Source organism: Kogia breviceps, chromosome 9 (genome assembly GCF_026419965.1).
Source record: "Kogia breviceps isolate mKogBre1 chromosome 9, mKogBre1 haplotype 1, whole genome shotgun sequence".
NCBI lineage: Eukaryota > Metazoa > Chordata > Mammalia > Artiodactyla > Physeteridae > Kogia > Kogia breviceps.
In genome coordinates this window covers 61,315,022-61,335,897 of record NC_081318.1, presented here as the reverse complement: position 1 = coordinate 61,335,897, position 20,876 = coordinate 61,315,022, and the positions used below count along the sequence as shown (strand labels likewise).

The window sequence follows — 20,876 nt, the reverse complement described above, 5'->3', positions numbered from 1 at the left end:
CACAAAGATAGTTTTAAGAACTATGGTAGTGCACAGGGAGATCAGCTCTGTGCTTTGTGACCACCTAGAGGGGTGGGATAGGGAGGGTGGGAGGGAGGGAGATGCAAGAGGGAAGAGATATGGGAACATATGTATATGTATAACTGATTCACTTTGTTGTAAAGCAGAAACTAACACACCATTGTAAAACAGTTATACTCCAATAAAGATGTTTTAAAAAAAAGAACTATGGTAGTTAAAGTTCTAGGCAAAATAAACATTAATTAGCAACAAATCAAACTTATGGCAAAACAAAGTTTACTTTCATGGTTTATTAATACAGACTTATCTGGAGAATGTCAATGTGGCTTAACTCCAGTTGTTAAATGTTCATTCAGTCTTAATTAAACAGTAAAGGAATTTTTATTTGCACAATCTATATTGTCAGCATTATTAGATCTAATATAAAATGTTTGGGGTAGAGCCCTTTCCTTTAGCGAGAAAATAAATTCAACAACAATCTTGTATCCCTTCCAGGATTATACCTTCGGAAAACTTAAAATAGGTAATAAACCTGTATATATTTAGGTAAATAAATCTCTTCTCTGACATTAAGTAGAAGTACAACTAAACACCACTGACTGGAAAACATGGGACTTTCTGGATATGTTAAATTGTACAACTCTGATACTAAAGCAACATGAAGTAGCATTTATCTCCTTAGCTTTTCTAAAGCTGCTTAATCCAAATGGCACTGCATGTATATATATATGTTGGTACATACATATATGTGCTTGGGCACTAGTAAGTAGCGTATTGGGTAGCAGTTACTGAAAATTGAGGCAGACAGGCTAGCCTCAGGGGCCTTATGAACATCTGTAATAATCTGCTTAGGAAGAGGTACGTCAATTTTTATTCATATCCTAAAAGTCCCAGGCTGATCTAATATCAATAGACCTGAGCTTTGTATGAAATATGCCTAAAACCAGTTTTTGGCCTATAGATCACATTTCAAAGAGCCTTCACATATGCCCAAAGCATGATTACACAAAGGTGGGAAATATTATTATTACTTTTTTTTTACATAGTAGGAGCAAAGAACTTCATAGACATAAATGCCTTTTGAAGCATATAAAATGTCTGTCATTCAGGTCAGCTCTAATATTACCTCAGAGGTCTTCCCTGACACCCCATCCAGAAAATTGCTCTACCATATCGCTCTTTTATTTTCCTACCACCATTCTCTGAAATATCTTGTTCCTTCATCTATTAATTTGTTTATTGTCTAGTTGTAGAATTAAGGCTCTAGGAGAACAGAAATCCTGTATATTTTCTTCACCACTGTATTTCTAGTAGATCTGGGCACAATTATTTAAATAAATAATTAGTTGAATAAATTAATTTCTCAGTGTACATGACAGATCAAAATATACCAAGAAATAGAAAAGTAATCTCTTCCTCTTTCTATAACATATATGTATACCTATACACATATATACACAGACATACACTTACCTGGCCTACAGCATAGGTGTTTCTGTTTTTTAAGGCACATTATTCAAAATCAGAGGTGGAATATTTTGTTGCTTTAAAGAAAAATAATAGGGCTTCCCTGGTGGCGCAGTGGTTGAGAATCCGCCTGCCGATGCAGGAGACACGGGTTCGTGCCCTGGTCCGGGAAGATCCCACATGCCGCGGAGCAACTAAGCCCGTGAGCCATGGCCGCTAGGCCTGCGCGTCCGGAGCCTGTGCTCCGCAATGGGAGAGGCCACAACAGTGAGAGGCCCGCATACCACAAAAAAAAAAAAAAAAAAAAAAAAAAAAAAAAAAAAATAAAGAAAAATAATATATGTTGCAGTAAAAATTATTCAAGCCTATTTAAGTTGAATAACTTTGATGGGAAAATAGTTTAATATTTTTGGTAAATAACCCCCAAACTATCCATTAAAGACAATGTTTCTCCCACAACTTTTACATCATTTAAAAATAATCAGATAAAACAGCTTTAAACATGGTAATTTATTTTATGCAGTTGTTTAAATCCATTGTTTAAAAATGTTCAAAAGGCACTTTAAAAAACATATTTAAAAACACATTTTTCTGACTTATTGGTGATCACTTAAAACAAGCAAGTCACCAGACATTTTAAAATCATTCATGATACTATTACCTTACATAATTTAAAAATTCCAAAACACAAACGTTCACTGGGTGATATAACACACTGCTTAGCAGTTAAGATTAGTTTCCCTCTAATAATATACTTTATATGGATTATTAATTTGCAGGGCCCTGCAAAGTTATTTAAACTTAACACATATAAACTAAAAACTAGAGAAGTAAAGGAATTGAAATAGAGCATTATTCAACTCTGAAACTAGTTTCAGAATTGGTTTCTCTAAAGAGAATTTATAAAATTTCTTATTCTAATTGAATTAAATCTCTATTTCAACTCCAATATATAAACATAAGCCATCTTTTAAAAATCAATAGAGGTTACATTTAGCACAAAATAAACCATAGGTTGTCCCCTAGATTTCTTAAGTATGCTTCTGTCAGGCCTACTATAAATAAGTAGAGAGATGAGGCAAATGAGGTTTTTTTGTTTGTGAAAAGGGAAATCTGGGAAGTAGTAGAATCCAAATAATTTTACTTCATTTAATTGTATATCTAGCATTAGTTTAACATTGTAGACTTTTAAGTAGGTCAAATATCCTGAGAGCCAGCAGGCATTATTCTTAGACAAATTTTTACTTCCAATCTCATAGGGAAACCTAATGTTAATAGGTATAAAATAATGTAAGTGATACATACAAACTCTAATCATTAATAACAGCCAAATTAACCTTGTGAAGGCAGAATTAAGAGTAGTTAGAAAATGGAAGTTAGTTATCAAGGAAATAAAGAAGGGCAATAAATACAAAGAAGCAGAAATTGTCAGAGAATATTTTAAAGAAATGAAAATTTAAATGAATAAAAGGGTAGACTTGATCTAATCAATCAAATGAAGGATTTTTTTCAAGCCACAACCTGGTAATACTACAGTATAACGGGCTCAAGGAAGTGAAAAATTAAAACTCAAACAATTATGAAAATAACCAGTTAGTAAATTTAATGCTCAAATCCAATTACCATACTTAAAAAAAAATGGTCAGTGATTTATTTTCGAATCTTCTTACAGTAACAAAAACTCCTCTGAAGTTTATTTGAAAACAAATAATTAAACTCTGGGATAAAAATCTGCTTTGTATCATGTATGAACTTCCCACTTGAAAACACAAGTATATATTGGAGAACGTAAAATAGCAAAAGCCTGTTTTGAGACCATACTAAAATCATTTACCCAGACGACAAAAATCTTAAAAGACAGTAAGTCATTATCATCATGAAATCTGGTTTTATGTGCTCTATCAAATACTTGGAGAGTTTTCTGCTTTATTAGGTCCTATAGGACAGTCAACTGATTCTTGAAAAGTAATGAAATTTTGATAGTATGAATTGGCAGAAAAACATTCTGCACATTATATAATAAACAGTATTTTGCTACCTCTTTAACATTTTTTTACTAACAGTTGTGGACATTTTTTATGACATTCATTTAAGTATGCTTTTAATGAATTAATATATACTTAGTATTTACTGAAACTTTTCTGCCCCTATATGAAATTACTAAACTTCATATTTTACTGTGGGCCCTGATATTAGTAACTCTAAAGAAGCTAAAGAGTTTTGCCAAAATGAATGATCCATTTACCCTTCAAATTATCTTTAGTTTTTTAACATTTACTATAGTGTGATGCTGAACTACACTCATTTAAAACATGCTTTATCTAAATTTTTGAAAGATAACCTTACTTACGGGGCTAGTAATCCTCAGCATGTTCCAAGGATGATTTGCATCAGAATCACCAGGTTTTAGGGAATGCTGAATAAGACTCACCTGGAGGGCTTGTTTAAACATAATTGTTAGCCTCTACCCCTAGAGTTCCTGATTCAGTAGCTCTGGGGTGAGACCCATGAGAGGATGCATTACCAACAAGTTTCCAGGTGATGCTGATAATGCTGGTTGGGACTACACACTGGTGGAGAACAAGTGCCCAAGGGTATCTGGTAAGAATGCATACTCTTGGGTCCCATGATAGAATCAAAATTTCTGGAATTCGGGTCTTGAAATCTCCGTTTTAACAAGCTCCCAGGCAAGAGTATAATAACCACTATTTAAGAACCACTATGACAATTTGGCTGGTTAATTTGACTACTGCTGGCCAATGTATCAGATGTCACATGCCATTAAGTAAAAATGGAAATAATGCTAATGATTAACCTCAAGGCTAACATGGGGCAAAGAACACACAGGCTTCGAGTATAAATCCTAGCTCTGTTACTTAGTAGCTTTCTGACAGTGGAGAATGACTTTAGTTTTCTGAGCCTCAGTTTTCTCATCTATAATATGGGAATAACCCCCAATTTGTGAGGATTAACACAGAGTATCTAAGCACATTACCTGCCATACAGTAGGCATCAAATAAAAACTAGCTATTACTTATTATAAGAAATGTATATTTCCTTTAATACCTGATTTGATTAAAGCAGATTTCTCATTCATTTAAAACAAATATTTACACTCCAAGGTAAAGAATAATAAGAAAACTTTATACTTAGCACTCCATACTCTGGGCCAAACAGTGTTTTTAAAAACCATACACATTTTCACTCATTTAATCCTCATAAAAGTCCTGTGAGGTAGGTAGTATTATTGTCCCTAGTTTACAGATGAGGGAATTGAGGCACAGAGAGATTAAGTAAATTGCTCAAGGTTACAAAACTAGTGATGGAGCAAGAATTTAAACCCAGGCAGTCTGACTTCAGACCCCAGGATTCATCACAATGTTGATTTCCTATGAATCAATTTTAAGGTTTTTGGATGTTTATGGTAAACCATTTATACTTCTAGTACAGAAAAGTAGCATGTATGGACTGCAAATAAATTCCTATCCATACCAAGGTAAAGAGTTATTCAAAGAATAGAATGAATGCCTTGAAATTTTGGCAGATGATATAATCATGAAAATAACAAAAAAACAGTTCAATTGGTAAAAACTGGTATAAGTTTTCACTATATTGTAGAGTAATCCATAATTGGCCACTAAGATGAACATCCTCTCAAATATACAACTGAATGAAAGAGGTCATGGTTTTGACATGTTTTGGCACAATAAATATAAACGATTTAGCTAAGCAGCAGAATCAATGGCATGACAGCCACATAAAATTAGCATGATGATAAAACATAAGAGAAATGTAAATTATTTGTAATATTTAAGATAATCTTATGGAAAGTCTGTAAAGTATTCTGTTATGATACACTTAGATGATATTGCTAAAGACATCAAAAATTTAAAATTTTCTTTCCTTCCCGAAATTCTTTAAATAGAGGGTCACTAAAATTAGAACAAAACGTTAATGTGTTTTTGATGTCCTCAAGACTGAGCTCTCTTACAACTGTCCATTGGTAAAACAATCATCCCCAAATAAGTCAGCATCAAAATTCAGGCTGTTATTCATAAACTAAGTATTTGGTCTTTTAATATCTGACGTATTTCAATTTGTTTAAGTCCTCTGCGTTTTTTAATTTTTTTAATTAACTCTGGTCAAAAATCTCACAAATTATTCTGCCAGTGTAACTAACAGCCACCTCAGAACCTGAAAATGAATCTCAAAACTCTGCTTTAAACAAGTTATGAAAGGCACAAACAAGTTCTCATCTCTCAACAGGATGAGAATGAAAGGAACTATAATTATGTAGTTGGACAGTTTTAAATAATCCGTTAAAAATGTTACTTAGTGATTCCTGAGAGTGGCACTAATGTAAGAAAAGCATCCCCAAATAGCATTACATTTACTATTTATTAGTTACCCATAATTAACAATGGGCAAATTTTGGAATCAAATATTTAAAAATGCATGTTTACAGAATGCTATTAATACTTTCAGTAAATAAATATTAATAGTTGAGAATGGCATTCAAGAATGGTTAAACATGTTTAGGAAAGAGACAACAGGGACTCAGTAAAAGATTAACTATTAATTAGAACCAAGTATATAATACAGTCAAGGCCCATGACAATTTCAAAATGTGGTTTTATTAATGCACTTTACGTCAAGTGCCATTCTTATTCTACCTTATTCTGGAAGAAATACTGCCAATTATAAATAGTCACAGCAAACTTTTCATTAGACAAAAGTTGCATGTGTGTGTGTGGGGGGGTTGGTTCATTTATATCATACTGCAAATATAAGCTCATGTTTTGAGTTTACAAACAACACTGAGCAACAATATTTCCTTCTAAATTTTCTTTAAGGCAGATCTGTGTAGCATCGTGTGTGGGTTACTAACAATGGTACAGTGTAGTTTTAGCAAATTTAACTGCTTTAGTTTCTCAGTGAAAATAATACATGTGGTCAGGAACCGGCAACAAAAACTCTTCTAGTTCCTCTGCCTGGCCACCATTTTAAAAACACAAGTTTTTCATATAGGTATATATATTACTGTATCAAAACACATTTCAATAGACTTCACAGCTCACTTAAAGCTTCAGTTTACAGTCATTCATATGAAAAATTTCTAATATGGAATGTTCACTTAGAAAGAATTCCTCACTGGGATTCCAGTGTTCTATATCAGAAATGGAGAAGTTCTTCTTCAGTGCAATGCTAGACATTTTACCTCTATTCATTTATGTTTTTCTTTCAAGGGCTCCTGATTTACTTTTGTATCTTCATTTTTGTATGTTTGACTTATTTCCTTTAGCATCTTCTCAGGTAAGGCAGGTTGATATCTGTATAAATAACCATATGGACGAAGATGATAAACGAGGTATTCTAACTCATACATAGTTGTAGGATCAACATAGTGAAAAGAAACTGCAAGATCAGAACAGCAACCAGGACCCTAAAAAAGTAGTGGAAACAGGTATTATTAATAAATAGCACATTGTTAACATACAATATTCAAATACTAATAAAGGAAACACTAATTTTAACAGAATCCAAGCATTAAGGCTGGCAAAGTAAAGCAGAGGCACATAATTTATTAGACCTGTGAAAGAAACCAAGAGTTTTCAGAGTTCCCAATGATTTAAAATCAAACATGAAGTTGCTGAAGTATATCTAACTGAAACAATATTCTCTCATGCCCTATGGATTAGCAAAAAAAGAAAACGCCTGAGACCTCTTCAAATAAAAGGGTCAGCTATACAAAGGGTAAAGCTCTATTTCTCCAAGTTTTGCTTTCTCTTCATAACTTTCTCACTACGAAGTTTTGCTTGGCTCAGCCTCAGAAAGACACCTTTGGAACATTCAATGACTACAAAGCCTTGCCCAGTATGTGTCTGCAACCTAATACTTCATCGACACATCAACCCAAACAATATAGTATTTAAGAGAGGAAGTGTTGAGTCACACCTAGGTTTGAGTCTAAATTTTGCCTACTAGTATATAATCTTGGGCAAGTTACTTAATCTCTATAAGCTTCAATTTCCCCATGTTCAAAAGATGCTTACTTAAAGGAGACAACGTGTGTCACACACTTGGTACCACACTTTACCTATAGTAAATGCTCAATAAATGTTAGTTATTACTGACAGAGTAAGCAAGTTCAGGTGGCCCTCAGTAAGTAGGTCAAAGTTAAACCTTTGGTCAGTTATATAATTCTCATAGACTTCTAATAGAGTTGGCATGAGAGCAGATTTAAATAAAACAAGACAAAAACAAAATAACAAAAATACAACAAACATACAAAGAGGAATGAGAAAGCAAGAAAATAAAGAAAACAGAAATTTAAAAAACTGGTCCCAGACTTAAATAGTCACAAGGTCATCTGAGGGTCAGAATTGGTATCTGGAGACTGTTTCACTCAGATGACTCCAAGAAAACTTAAGTCTCTAATGTCTTTGCAGGGACCCAGGGAGAAAAACAGTCTGGCAAGTTCCCAGAGAAGATTCATATTGACCTATTAAATTGAACATTTAATAATTCATGTTTGGAAGTATGTAGCTTACAATACAGTAAAAATCATTAAGAAATTGTCCACTGTATTTTCTCTGACCTTTCCTTTGAAACAAACACTGGATATGTGGGTTTCTTGGACCACTATGTAGATGTTGGAAAATTATCTGGTGCCTACTTTTTACATCTTTAGGGAATTTAAGAATAGGAACAAATATGAAAAGTAAACAGATAAGTCAACTTGTGATAATCAAACCAGCTCTGTCCAGTAGATATATGTGAACCACACAATGCAATAGCCATACTTAAAAAGTAAACAGGTGAAATTAATTTGAATATATTTTAACTGAATAAATCTATATTATTTTCTTAATATTCAATAGGTGATCAATATATTTAAATTATTGATGAAATCATTCTTTTTATTTGTGCTAAGTCCTTGAAATCAAGTATGACTTTTATTACCTGAGCACATCTAAATTTTGATAGCCATACTTCAAACACTCAATAGTCATATGTGGTTAGTGGCTATGATAGTGGCCAGTGCATAGTAAACTAAAGACTAGAACAAGAGTGGTTAATATTAAATTACTGATCCTCTCTGGAAGCAATTTTATATAACTCTGAAATAATGCAATAATATTTTTGCTAAGATTTACTGCATTAATTGTGTTATACTCTATTGTGCTATTTTTTTACTGGATGGCCAGGATACTGTTATTATTAAGCTTTATAAGCAATAAAAGGCTATAAAAAACAGCTAAAATTATTAGAAACGAAATATGTAGTTCTTTGCATGTGATTATGGATACCCCAAAAACTCGAGAGTGCAAAATCATCAGAAATAAAAAATCCAGGAACAGAGCCGGATTTTAAAGATGCTTAAAAAAAAAAAAAAAAAAAAAAGCTTTCATGTATATACTAGTTAAAAAGTTTTAAGAAAAGAGCCCAAGTAGAAGAGTAACAAAAATACTAAAAACCTAGGGAGATACTTAAGAAATAAAGATTTACCTGAAGAAAAGTATAAAACTTTACTAAGGGACCTAAAAGGAACTTAAAAAATCCCGGGCAAAGATGTCCACTGTTCCTAAATTAATAAGTTTATACGTAAGAATAAAGACATGAGAGTTGCCAAAACAATTTAAAAGAGAGGGAGAAATAAAGGACAGGAAGACACACTCTTAATAACTTAAAATTTTTGTAAAGCTACAAGGTTCAAAACAATATGGTACTGAGCCAAAACCAAATACAACAGAACTGAAATCTCAGATACCAATCCTACTATAAGCAATGCTATAGTAAATGATAATAAAGAAGGTATTTTAAAATCAGTAATGAAAGCAAGTCTCAGTTAATAAATGGTACTGGAATAATTAGTTAACAATTTGGAAAAATCAAGAGCTCTGTACATGAACCATATATCAGTAAGTTTCAAATGGATTAGAGTTAATGCAAATAAAAGTGAAGAATTAATATAATAAACCATATTTGATCATTTCTGACCTACGAAAAGGCAATTTCACAAGTAGACAGTTTTTAAAATATTTTAAAATCCACTTATTTTAAATCCACTGTATTAAGACTGATGGCAAATTTTCTGGTGAAAAATCTACTGCTAGGGAATAGACTGTATGTAGTCCTAGAGAATAGACTTTATTCCTAGGGAACAGACTTTATTCCTAGGAATAGACTTACTTCTAGGGAAGTGAGAAGGTGGTATGAGAAGGGAACTGCATGCAAAGTTCTGAACAACCAGCTTAAGAACATAACTCTTTGATCAACTAGAATATCTCACACCCTAACCTCTAGAAAAAAATTTTCTACACTGTATTTTTAGTGATTACTAGAGAGAGAAAGTATATGTATGAGACTCAGGATGGCTTTGAAAACAGTAACTCCCTCAGAGAGAAGACAATTTATTACATGATGAGTAATAACAGAAGTTTGAGTTCACTTTGGGTTTATATAGAACCTCCTGAGAGAGAAGAGACAATATCAGAAGGCTGGGTCAATTTTGGAACTTCCAAGCCTATTTTACAGTCTTCAATACAACTCACAAATTATTATAGAAGGAACATAAAATTTTCCATCCATTTAAAAAACTAGTACAATTTAAATAAAATATGTATTATAGAAATATTTATTTTGTTAATATAAAGGATATTGTTGGGTATTCCCTATTTGTAGGTGGGAACTGTGGGCAGTACTCTTAAAGAGAAAGTAGGCTATTTTACTGGTTACAAAATAATGACAATTATGATGTCCCTTTGCTGTTACTGTTATGTGTACTCAATATCAGATACTCTTAGTAAAATCTTACATGCATTTAGGTGTATTTGTAATTATGCATTTGTAATGTTTTTGAGTTGGGGTATATTTTTGTATGGGAAGGGGTGCAGAATTAAGAAGGGAAGAGGTCAAGTAATCTTGGAATGGTTTAAGAAAAGTTTACACTACAGAAGCATCCAAAGTAGTACCTCACTAAAACCAACACAAAAATAGACTATCAAAAGCACACTTGGGAATACATCTGTTTTATAGTTTAGGAAATTCTTGCATCTCTAATAGCAATAAGATGCTAGCATATGGTTTCAAACAACCTCATTACATAAAACTGTGCTTTAAAATGTTTATTCAAGTGGAATTTATCCCAGCAAAAGAATATTTATTCTAACATATCCCCTACCCTCCTTTTGCAGGCACATATCCCATTAATCAGAGAGGGATGCTCATGATGGAAATAACACAAGTTTTTAAAACCAGAGTGGATTTGCAATACTGCCTAGGCTACTTAGCAGGATAGATCAGTTACTTGATTTTCCTGAGCCCCAGTTTTGTCCCCTCTTAAATGCAGGATTGCTGTAAGGATTAGCTATCATTTCTGTGTAAGTAACAAGAGGACACTGGTGGTTGAGAGCTGAAACGGTAGTGATTTGCTTCAAGTTTTCCTTTTTAAAGCTGATAGCTTAAAGCTTGGGTCAGATATTCTACGTCAAGGTTTTGAAAACACAGTGCTGTTGACATTTTGGGCTGGATAATCTTTGTTGTAAGGGCTGTCCTGTGCATTGTGGAATGTTTAGCACCTAGTGGGTTTACAGTCTCGTGGGTTTCTATACATTAGGTGCCAGTAGCAACTGCTAAGTTAAGCAAAAAGGTCTCCAGATTTTGCCAATTGTCCTCTGGGAAGCAAAGAAGCCCCTGGTTGAGAATCACTGTTCTAGATGATGATCTGAAAACATTGGCTCGTGAAGAAGAGAAAGGTGGCACAAAGTGTATTATTTGTACCTTAGGGCCAGAGGAAAGAAGGTGAAGAGCACTAGTGACTTGCCTTGAGACATATTAATCAACAAGAGAACTGAGTCTAAAAGCTAGGTTTCATGACTCCCGGTCTCCAGTCATTCACTGCTGCAATGCTCATATAGTGAAAAACCGGCAACAGCCTACTAAATATACATCGGCTGAAGAATGGGTAAGTTACAGTATATTCATATATTAGATTATGACACAGCAGTCTAAATTAATGAAGCAGATACATACATTAATGTTGATAAATTTCAATGTGTGAAAAAGGCATATGGTTCAAGTATACATGAAGTATAATTCCACTTATTTAAAGACCTGCAAAACAATATCCTATATATTATTTATGGATTCATGAACATGTAGGAAAAATATAAAAACACGCATGGTTATTATAAGTACTAAACTCATGATAGTGGGTAACTCTGAGGAAGGAGGTAAGAGAACTGGACTGAGGAGGGTACATAGGCCTCACCTAGTTCTATATCTTTTTCTTTAAAAAAAAGAATTCTGAAGCAAATGTGACAAAAGATTAATATTTGGTAAGGCTGGTTGTTGAGTACAAAATAGTATATCCTTCTCAAATATTTAGCTATACATCTGAAATATTTAGTAAAATAATGTATTTTAGATAAAATTCTCAGGAATGTAAGCTAAGGTGTCAAGTGAGATCTAGGACTTATTAGGTGCTCACTGTGCAATAGACATGGTCCTACACCGTAATTACCATTGAGTGAGACAGGTACATCAGATCCATCTTACAAATGAGGAAACTTAGGCTCAGGAGTTAGGCAAATTCTTTCCATCCAAGGTCATTCAGCTATTAGGTTGGACAGCAGGATTTGAACGTAGGTCTTTCTAAACCTCAAAGTCTTTTCATGCGTTGTTCCTAAAGACGTGAAGGCTCTTTACCCAGATCTTCCCATAGCCTACTTTCTAACCTCACTCAGGTTTCTGTTCAAAAGTTACCCTTTAGAGAAGTCTTCCTTAATTGCCTAAACTACAGTACCCCATTCCACTCTGGGTCACTCTCCGTCCTCTTACCTGGCTTTAGTGTTCTTCAAGGCACTTGCCACTACCTAAAATCATACTATAACTTGACTTGTCTGCCTGTTCATTGTATGTCTCTCCTCATCCAGAATGTAAGGTTCATAAGAACTGGAACTTGGCCATATTTACTGCTATATTCTTAGTGCCTGGCATACAGTAGTATGAATTTTTGTTGAATTACCACTGCCGACACCTTTGTTCTCATCTACTCTGTTATACTGCCATTCGATATAAAAAGACTAAGGTAGATTCTTAGTTATTGATACTAAAGAAACACATGCATTATTAGTTTTTTTTTAAAGTAAACAAAAGTCAGTCTAAGTATTTATACAATAATAAAAGTTCTAAACTTACCTCTACAGGAGGATAATAGTTATAATTCCAGTACCAAAAGGTTCTAGGCAGATAACCCTTAATTAAATGGTGCTCTGGTACAAAGGGATGAAAAGTTTCTTTTCCAGTGGTATCTCTGGAATCTCCTGCTTCTACATTTATAATTTCCATGCATCTCCCCAGTGCTAAATCTTCAATGGAGGAACTATGCGTACATTTGTCTGTTTTAAATGCATCAACAAATCTCTTCAAGGCTTCTTTGCTCAGTACATATCCCGCTCCTCCACTCATGTAGCCCTGCTTTACATAGGGCTTAAATCTTCTCCCAAAGTAAATGGGTTCTTCAGGGTTGTATTTTGAGAGAAGCCATCTCAAGTTATCTAATATAACATATGTATCATCATCTGCTTTCATAAACCAATCAGCATCTTCTAAATAATGATCATGAACATACTGAAAAGCTTTAATTGTTTTCCAGTATAGTTGGTCTCTGCCTTCTCTGGTTTTTAATCCCACAGCAGGGAAGTCTTTATTTTCTTCTGAACTCATAAATAACACTTTATTACAACGCTGGGCCCATGTAGCTTTGACGTGTTTAGCCTTTTTCTCTAGATTTTGAGGCCCTGTCATTACCCAGCAAAGAATTTTAACCTTCTGATAGAGGTTTTCGGCGATGTCAGTGTTCTCATCTATTAAACAGAAATTTTTTAAAGTTAATTTACAGAGCTGGAAAATCCAAATAAATTAAACCAAAGAAGACATTTTCTTGAACAATTTCAAAGACCCCTCCCCCCACCCATATACCTCTTTACCATTAGTGATTTAGCTGAAAGAAACAGAACATTGACAGGAATTTCTCACTGCTGTGAATAAGCTTCTGAAGGGCAGGAAAGACAAACTAATGAAGTAGCAGTTCATTTTGGAGTCCACAAGAGTCTAGTGTTAAGAATTTCTACAAGTACCCTGAGGTGGTTTTAAAAATGCTTTCATGACTACCCCAGTTCGAAGAAGAGGAGTTAATACAAAGCAGAGATTACTTCTTACAGTAACATACCTTATTCCAAAATGCAAATTTAACAGTGAGAAACAGAACAGAAGAACAGGTAGAGGTAGTATTTTCAAGATTGTCTAGCCTATGCCAGAATATAAAGCAACATGTTACTTCTTTCATCAAGGAAGTTTTACTGCAACCTGTCAAAACGCCCACTTAACTCAGCAGTGAGCTTAACTGAGTTACATCCTGGTGCGAGAACCTTATTAGGATGCAGACAGGTAACAAACAGTTCACAGGCTGCCAGGCCAAGGCTACGTTTTGAGTAACACTGCTCTAGAGGAAGAATCCAACTATGATAATCCAGATCAGTGCTTGGTGAAGGATCAATTTTTATTTCCAATAGTTAGAGACCTATACTTCTGTAAATATGTTAAAAATGAATTACTAATAAAATAAAAATTTAAAAATAAATATAAAATACAAGCCCAAAGTTTTTATTTCTAGATTTATTCAAAATTATTGTCAAATTACCATAAAGGTTTCTAACTATTTAATCCTGATTTTAATACTTATTTAGTTGTGGACCAGCGTGAGTTCTGCAAAACCTCACTTTGTGTAGCAATGCTCTAGGCAGAATCCTGAGGAAACATTCTTAAAGTTCAGGTCAACCAGTGAGTTATAAAAGCTCAGCCCTGCAAAAAATTAACAACTGGAGGCATAAATTTCTAGTTAACTGATGGAGAGGGAGGAGAATGAAAGATTGGGCAGGGCATGAAAATATTCTCATGTCCCTCTGAATATCAAGAATTCACAATCCAAAAACAGAGAAAATTACCCTCTTTTCAGTCAGAGAGCATTCACATTTCATATACTGGAGGAGCCCAATCTCTTAGCTGTACAGATATACCAAATCCTGGATGGTGGGGAAAGAGGTAGAAGGAGCAATCCCCAATATGTTTCACTTAGAGCAAGACATCCTTCTCCCTACTGCTGGAATCTGGTAGTCTTTCTCATTCTTTCAATTATTCATTCATTCATTACTCTGTAGTAGGCATGTGCTGGTACAGGAGATAAAAAGATGAATAAGACACATGTCCTGCTACAGAAGAATTCATTCTAGCATGGGAGCTTGGCATGCAAACCAATACTTGCCATATACTAGAAATGCTATAACAGAGGTATGTATGAAGGTTTCAATGTGCTGAGGGTAAAATAAAGCAATGTCTTATCAACACTATAGAACAGTAGAATGGGACGTTGGCTAGAATAGAGAAGGGGATATAAAGCAATATCAGGAAAAAAAAGAGATGATGCAAAAATTAGGTCTTTAAATGAAGCTCACCAGGAGAAAGGACAAAAGGCATGGTGAAGTTTGCTTAAGAGCAGTTACATGGATATATGGCCTGAACTAGGGGAAGCGTGCTACAGATTGAGAGAAGTAACCTAAAAAATGGTAAAGAAGCAGACTGTTAGAATTTATGAGAAACAGGATTGATTGGTAAGCAAAGGAAAGCACCTACCACAACTTCATAGTTTCTGGCTTAGGCAGAAAGTAATGAGCTATATAAAAATAGGAGGAAGAACGAATTTTAGGATTATAAAGGAAAAGGAGTGTGATTTACACATGTTAAGTCTGAGAGAAACAGACCTCTAGCATACCCCACATTCTGTGGACCATCAGGTAGGACAAGTAGATCCTAATATATGTGCCTGCAGTGAGGCCGATCTAGTACAGCCTACCAGGAGTACAGAAGCCTGGCTCCAACTGATCAACTGAAGACCTACAGCAATGATACAGATCAAGTGCACAATGATTAAACTGCTCTGTGATAAGAACATGGCTGCTCAGAACTGAATCACTGTCATATAAACATTCACACACATGACACACTTTGTAATAGTATGCATGTATTTGCTAGTTCATAAAACTCAACAAGGATGTGATACCTTGCCCTCAACCTCAGCTTGAGAGGTAGGAAAGAAGCAATTTACTGCCAAAAAGATAAGAGAAAAAACCCTTAATGGGGGACCCTCTGTATTCCAGAATTCCAATAGTTTTTCAAGCTGCTGTATTCTTTTCTGTCAAATAAATCACAATTTGCAGAGATCTTTGAATTCTGAATGTCTTCTTGTAGTGTCTGGAACTGGGCTAAGGTAAAGCCAGCAAGGAACAGATGGAAACTAAAATTATGGGGATTGATGACATCACACAGGCAAAGAAAGAGCCAAAGGACAGAAACTTGGAGAAAACCAACATTTAAGGGGCACATAGAGGACATAATTCAGAACATCTGGATAGAGGCAGAAGACCAGGAGAAAATGAAGTCATTATATTTAACACATTCCTAGTTTTCTACTTCCCTAATTTTTTATGCCTCTCAAAACAAGAAAAGATTAGTTACGTTAGCTACTGATAAAATATAAATTGAGATTTATATATACCTCTTGAGCTTTTCTAGAACAAGACTAAGTAAAAAACAAGATTAAAACAAGATGATAGCAAAAACCAAAGAGATAGATATGAACCATGATAACAAAATTAAAATTTTGAGAAACAAATATAACTTGAAAGTCTTGCTTTCCCCCAAATTATGATTTCTGAACTATTTCTATTTAAAAATAAATTCAAAGTTAATATCTTACACCCTAAATAAATCTGGGTTTCAGCAATTTCCTTCGCCTGAGGCAAACCAAGAACTGTCAATTAATATCTAGAATTAAGCTCATTTTCATCAAAAGATATAGTGATATAATAAAATTCATATAAAGAACTTTTTCCAATTCTCTCAACACTTAAACAGATTGAAAAATATGGTTTCTGTTTACTCCTTAATAAAGTAAGCCATACCTTTATGTTGGCTAGCATCTGCATCAAAGTTCATCTGTCCTTCTAGATGATTCTGTTCATTATCATCTGAATGCCTAGCATGAGGATCATTATGAAGAATATTAGGCTGGAGGTCCCTCTGTTCTCCCCAAAAAATACTAAGTAGCTGAGAACATAAAACAAATCCGATTGCTGATCCACAAAGGAAGGTTAAAAAATTCAGCCATGATTTAGAGGCCATTTCCCGAAAATGTATTTCTGTAAGAAAAAAATTAGGATGTCATAAATTATAAAGCAACATAAATAGTAAGAGTAAGGACTGATAACTTTTAGTTATACTGGTAGTTATACTGGGAAGTTAATTCCTTTCATACAGGAGAACATATCTAAGAGTATTTAACTTTTGTCCCTCTATTTGCTGCGAAATCACACAGTCTGAACAATTCAATAAAATAAACGAGTATCAACTAGGAGGACCACTGCCCTGGTGGGGCACGGGCAAATATGTCAGTATTTACACACGGAATTTCCTGTTCTTCTAGCCAGGATCCTGCATGGACCCAAGCCTGCTTGCCATGTTCTTTTTCTTTCTTTGCTATCAAAATACTTATATTTACCTTCTTTCTCTTTTGGTAGTAATCATTACCTACTCTCATCAGGGGTCAGCAAACATTTTCTGTAAAGAATTAGAAATAAAATACATCAGGCTTTGTGGACCACAAATAGTGTCTTGTATATTCTTTTTCTTGCTTTTTATTAAAACAATCTTTTAAAGGTGTAGGAAAAATTCTTAGCTTGTAGAAGGCTAGAGTCATCACTGTTTCGGGATCCTCAGGGCCAAACCTATCTGCCACCTGTTTTTGTAAGTGAAGTTTTACTTGAATACACCCAGTGTTGACTATGGCTGCTTTTGCACTACAACAGCAGAGTTGAGTACCTACAACAGTGGCAGTATGTCCCACAAAGCCTCATCTAGCCTTTTAAAAGAAAAGTTTGCCAACCCCTCGCCCTAATCCCCAGGCTTCATTGCAGTGTTGAAGGCAGCTGCCACTTGCTCACCATCTTTCATTGTTATCCCACTGGATTGCAAGACCCCAAAAAGCATCTATATATATCACTAGGATTAAGTAGGATGCCTGGGACAGTGGTTGCTCGACAAATACCTGTTGAACTGCCTGACAATGAAACAGGCCCTTCTTAAGGGTTTGCTAATCATTACTACATGGTGAACTTATAAATTCCTATGAAATTCTTATGAGAATAGTCCTAATTCTATAGTTTCCAACTCCCCAAGATAATTTTTTAAACTTTTGCTAAGCATCTACCACATGCCAGATGCAGTCCATACTTTTATTTTGCTTGAAAAAAATTTTAATTTCATTTTTCATTCTCATTATGACCACTTTGCAGATAAGAAAACAGAAATTTAAAAAAGTTAACAGATAACTTGCACAGGTTGACAAAAATCAATAAAAGTCACAATTTGAACCAAAGTCTGTCTGCTTAAAAAGTCAGTGCTCTTTCCATTGCATTTCTCAAACTCTTTACCCAATCACCATTAACTGCACAGAACAATGGACATGTATAGTGAAGGTAGGGGTTTGGGAGATATGACCATCAAAATAAAAACTGCTTTGAAATATTTTGTAAAAACAAATAAACAAACCAATTATCACCACTGGAACAACAAAACAACTTCATGTGGTTATATTTCCAGAATGGCTAGGCTCTTTAAAAACAACCATCCAGCTGAGTACAACCAGAAAAACTGAACAAAATGTAAAAATATATACGCTTGGAGACACTGGTAAGATTTCAAGGCAGTGAGAATTGACGAGGTGGGGGGGACAAGCTCTGGATAAAGAAAGAAGTCAGGAAAGGTGGGCTGGACATTTGGCACAGCTTCATTCCTCAAGACAGCTACTGATTCTGACAGAGAAAACAGGAGCTGATGCAAAGAAGCTAAGAAAAAAAAATAGAGTCCAGCATCTGTTTCGGAGAAGAGGTCCTGGAAAACAGCCAGGCTTTTATCTGGACCCTGAAAGGCTACAATCTAGGAATAAGGAAGGAGCAGAAATTAGACCAACCTTCACAAGGACTGAAGCCCAAGTTGGAATCATCTTAACCACTGATTAGAGTGATCTTACCCCTAGCCTAACTGCAAACATAAAGTTTCCTGGATAAATATAAAATTACGGAGAACCTCAAATTATTAGTATAATTTTTTGGTAGTGATAATGTCCAACACAATAAAAAATAATCAGGTATCAAAATTAAAAGTCTGACTGAAAACAGAGAAGAGAGTAGAAAATAGAAGCTGACCCACAGGAGATTAGATAAGAGATTTTCCTACTAATAACTTTAGTTAGTCAATAAGTTCAATGACAAGATTAAGATATAAGGTATAGAATAGACATACATGAAGAGAAAAATTAATAAACTGAAAGCCAGGTCAGAAGAAATTACACAGACTGAAGTACAGAGACAAGGATGGTAAATTAAAAAATTGAGCAAAAGAAACGTAAGGAATAGAGTGAAAAGGTCTAACATCTGTGTTAATTGGAATCTTTGAAGAAAAAGAGACATATGATTGAGGAGAACCAGTATCTGAAGAAATAATGACTGAACATTTTCCAAAACTGACAAAAGACTACCAACTATCAGATTCAGGAGGCTCTATGAAACACAAAAAAATTTAAAAACTAAAAAAAAAAAAAAGAAAAAGATACTAAGAAACACCACAGTGAAACTGCCAAAAACCAAAGACAAAGAAAGCATTCTATTTCCAGCAAAAATTGCCTTCAAAAATAAATCTGAAAAAGATTTTTGAAAAAACAAAATCTGAATTCATAATAAGCAGGTCTACTGTAAAAGAAATACTAAAAGGAGGGACACTTCCCTGGTGGTGCAGTGGTTAAGAATCCGCCTGCCAATGCAGGGGACACCGGTTTGAGCCCTGGTCTGGGAAGATCCCACATGTCGTGGAGCAACTTAAGCCCATATGCCACAACTACTGAGCCTGTGTTCTAGAGCCCGCGAGCCACAACTATGGAGCCTGTGTGCCAAAACTACTGAAACCTGCGCGCCTAGACCCCATGCTCCACAACAAGAGAAGCCACTGCAATGAGAAGCCTGCGCACGCACTGCAACAAAGAGTAGCCCCTGCTCGCCGCAACTAGAGAAAGCCCATGCACAGTAACGAAGACCCAATGCAGTCATAAATAAATAAATAAACAAACAAACAAATAAATAAAATTTTAAAAATACTAAAACAAGTTCTTCAGGCAAAAGGAAAAGAATTCCATGCAAATTCAGTGATGTAAAAAGGAAGGGTGAGCTATAAAAAGCTTATGTATATAAATAAATACAAATGAACACGGGCTACATAAAACATTTAAAAGTTCCCACAAGGTATTATTACTATTATCATTAAAATAAACGACAAAACTGGCACAAAAAGTGTGAGAAGGATACAAAGAGTTTAAGTGTTCTAAAATCATTTTGTTGTGTAAAAATACTAATATCAGACTTTAAGACACTAGGAGGGCTTCCCTGGTGGCACAGTGGTTAAGAATCCTCCTGCCAATGCAGGGGACACAGGTTTGAGCCCCGGTCCGGGAAGATCCCACATGCCGCAGAGCAGCTGGGCCCGTTAGCCATGGCCGCTGGGCCTGAGCGTCTGGAGCCTGTGCTCCGCAATGGGAGAGGCCACAACAGTGAGAGGCCCGCGTACCGCAAAAAAAAAAAAAACCAACAAAAAACTTCCATATGATCTTTTATCCCATTTAATACACATTTAATATATGTATATTTGACATAAAAATATTTATTCCAAAATCTGTAAGTAAATTTGGCATGCCATGGAACTATACCATGCTTATCCTGTATCTTGTATCTCACGCCCTCTCTCTTGAATAGCAATTCCAGTTTGAGAATGACTCTAAGGGGAAGTGAAGAGCAAAGATGCTCAACACCAGAGATGCAAATTACCAATATGAAACCAGCAGGCACTTGTTTACTTCTTTTGCTCTATCTTTACTATAACTTCAAGTTTAGAAAGGTAGGCCTTCATGGGTAAAGAGTATATATGTGCTGCTCAACTCCCCCATTCAATTTCCCAGAGGAAAAGCAGAAACAAGTTTACCAAGTCTTTCTGCTGTTTTCCCTGAGGGGCAGCATCCTCAAATTCTCCCTCCCATTGTCTTCTTTTCCCCATTCAAATTGCCCTTTAACAAAATCCTTATAATTCAAAAGGTGTAATCTACAATCCCAGAAAAATATCCTTCCTGCTTTAAGTGCTTCTTTTGAAACTCTAAAATTCTCCAGATTATTTGAAGCCCAGTTCATTAGACCTTGCTCTAGCCAAAATCTTGGTCTGAGATTACA

General features: G+C 34.9%; 2 protein-coding genes across 6 annotated transcripts in view; both read right to left on the bottom strand.

Moving 5' to 3' along the window:
- MIOS (meiosis regulator for oocyte development) overlaps positions 1-20,876 on the bottom strand; it is a 325,043-nt gene that overhangs the window by 281,516 nt on the left and 22,651 nt on the right. The window lies entirely within an intron of this gene.
- The window catches only part of C1GALT1 (core 1 synthase, glycoprotein-N-acetylgalactosamine 3-beta-galactosyltransferase 1), a 41,649-nt gene continuing 22,756 nt past the window's right edge, over positions 1,984-20,876 (bottom strand). For 2 of the 4 annotated variants that reach the window (XM_067042554.1, XM_059074736.2), the window contains exons 2-5: positions 17,108-17,166; positions 16,512-16,748; positions 12,691-13,358; positions 1,984-6,931 (exon numbers count right to left, since the gene is read on the bottom strand). In XM_067042554.1, the coding sequence (XP_066898655.1) occupies positions 6,713-6,931; positions 12,691-13,358; positions 16,512-16,731 (1,107 nt within the window). In that variant the 5' untranslated portion in view covers positions 16,732-16,748; positions 17,108-17,166 and the 3' untranslated portion in view covers positions 1,984-6,712. The remainder of the gene's footprint in view (positions 6,932-12,690; positions 13,359-16,511; positions 16,749-17,107; positions 17,167-20,876) is intronic. The other 2 variants (XM_059074734.2, XM_067042555.1) reach the window with 1 other exon arrangement.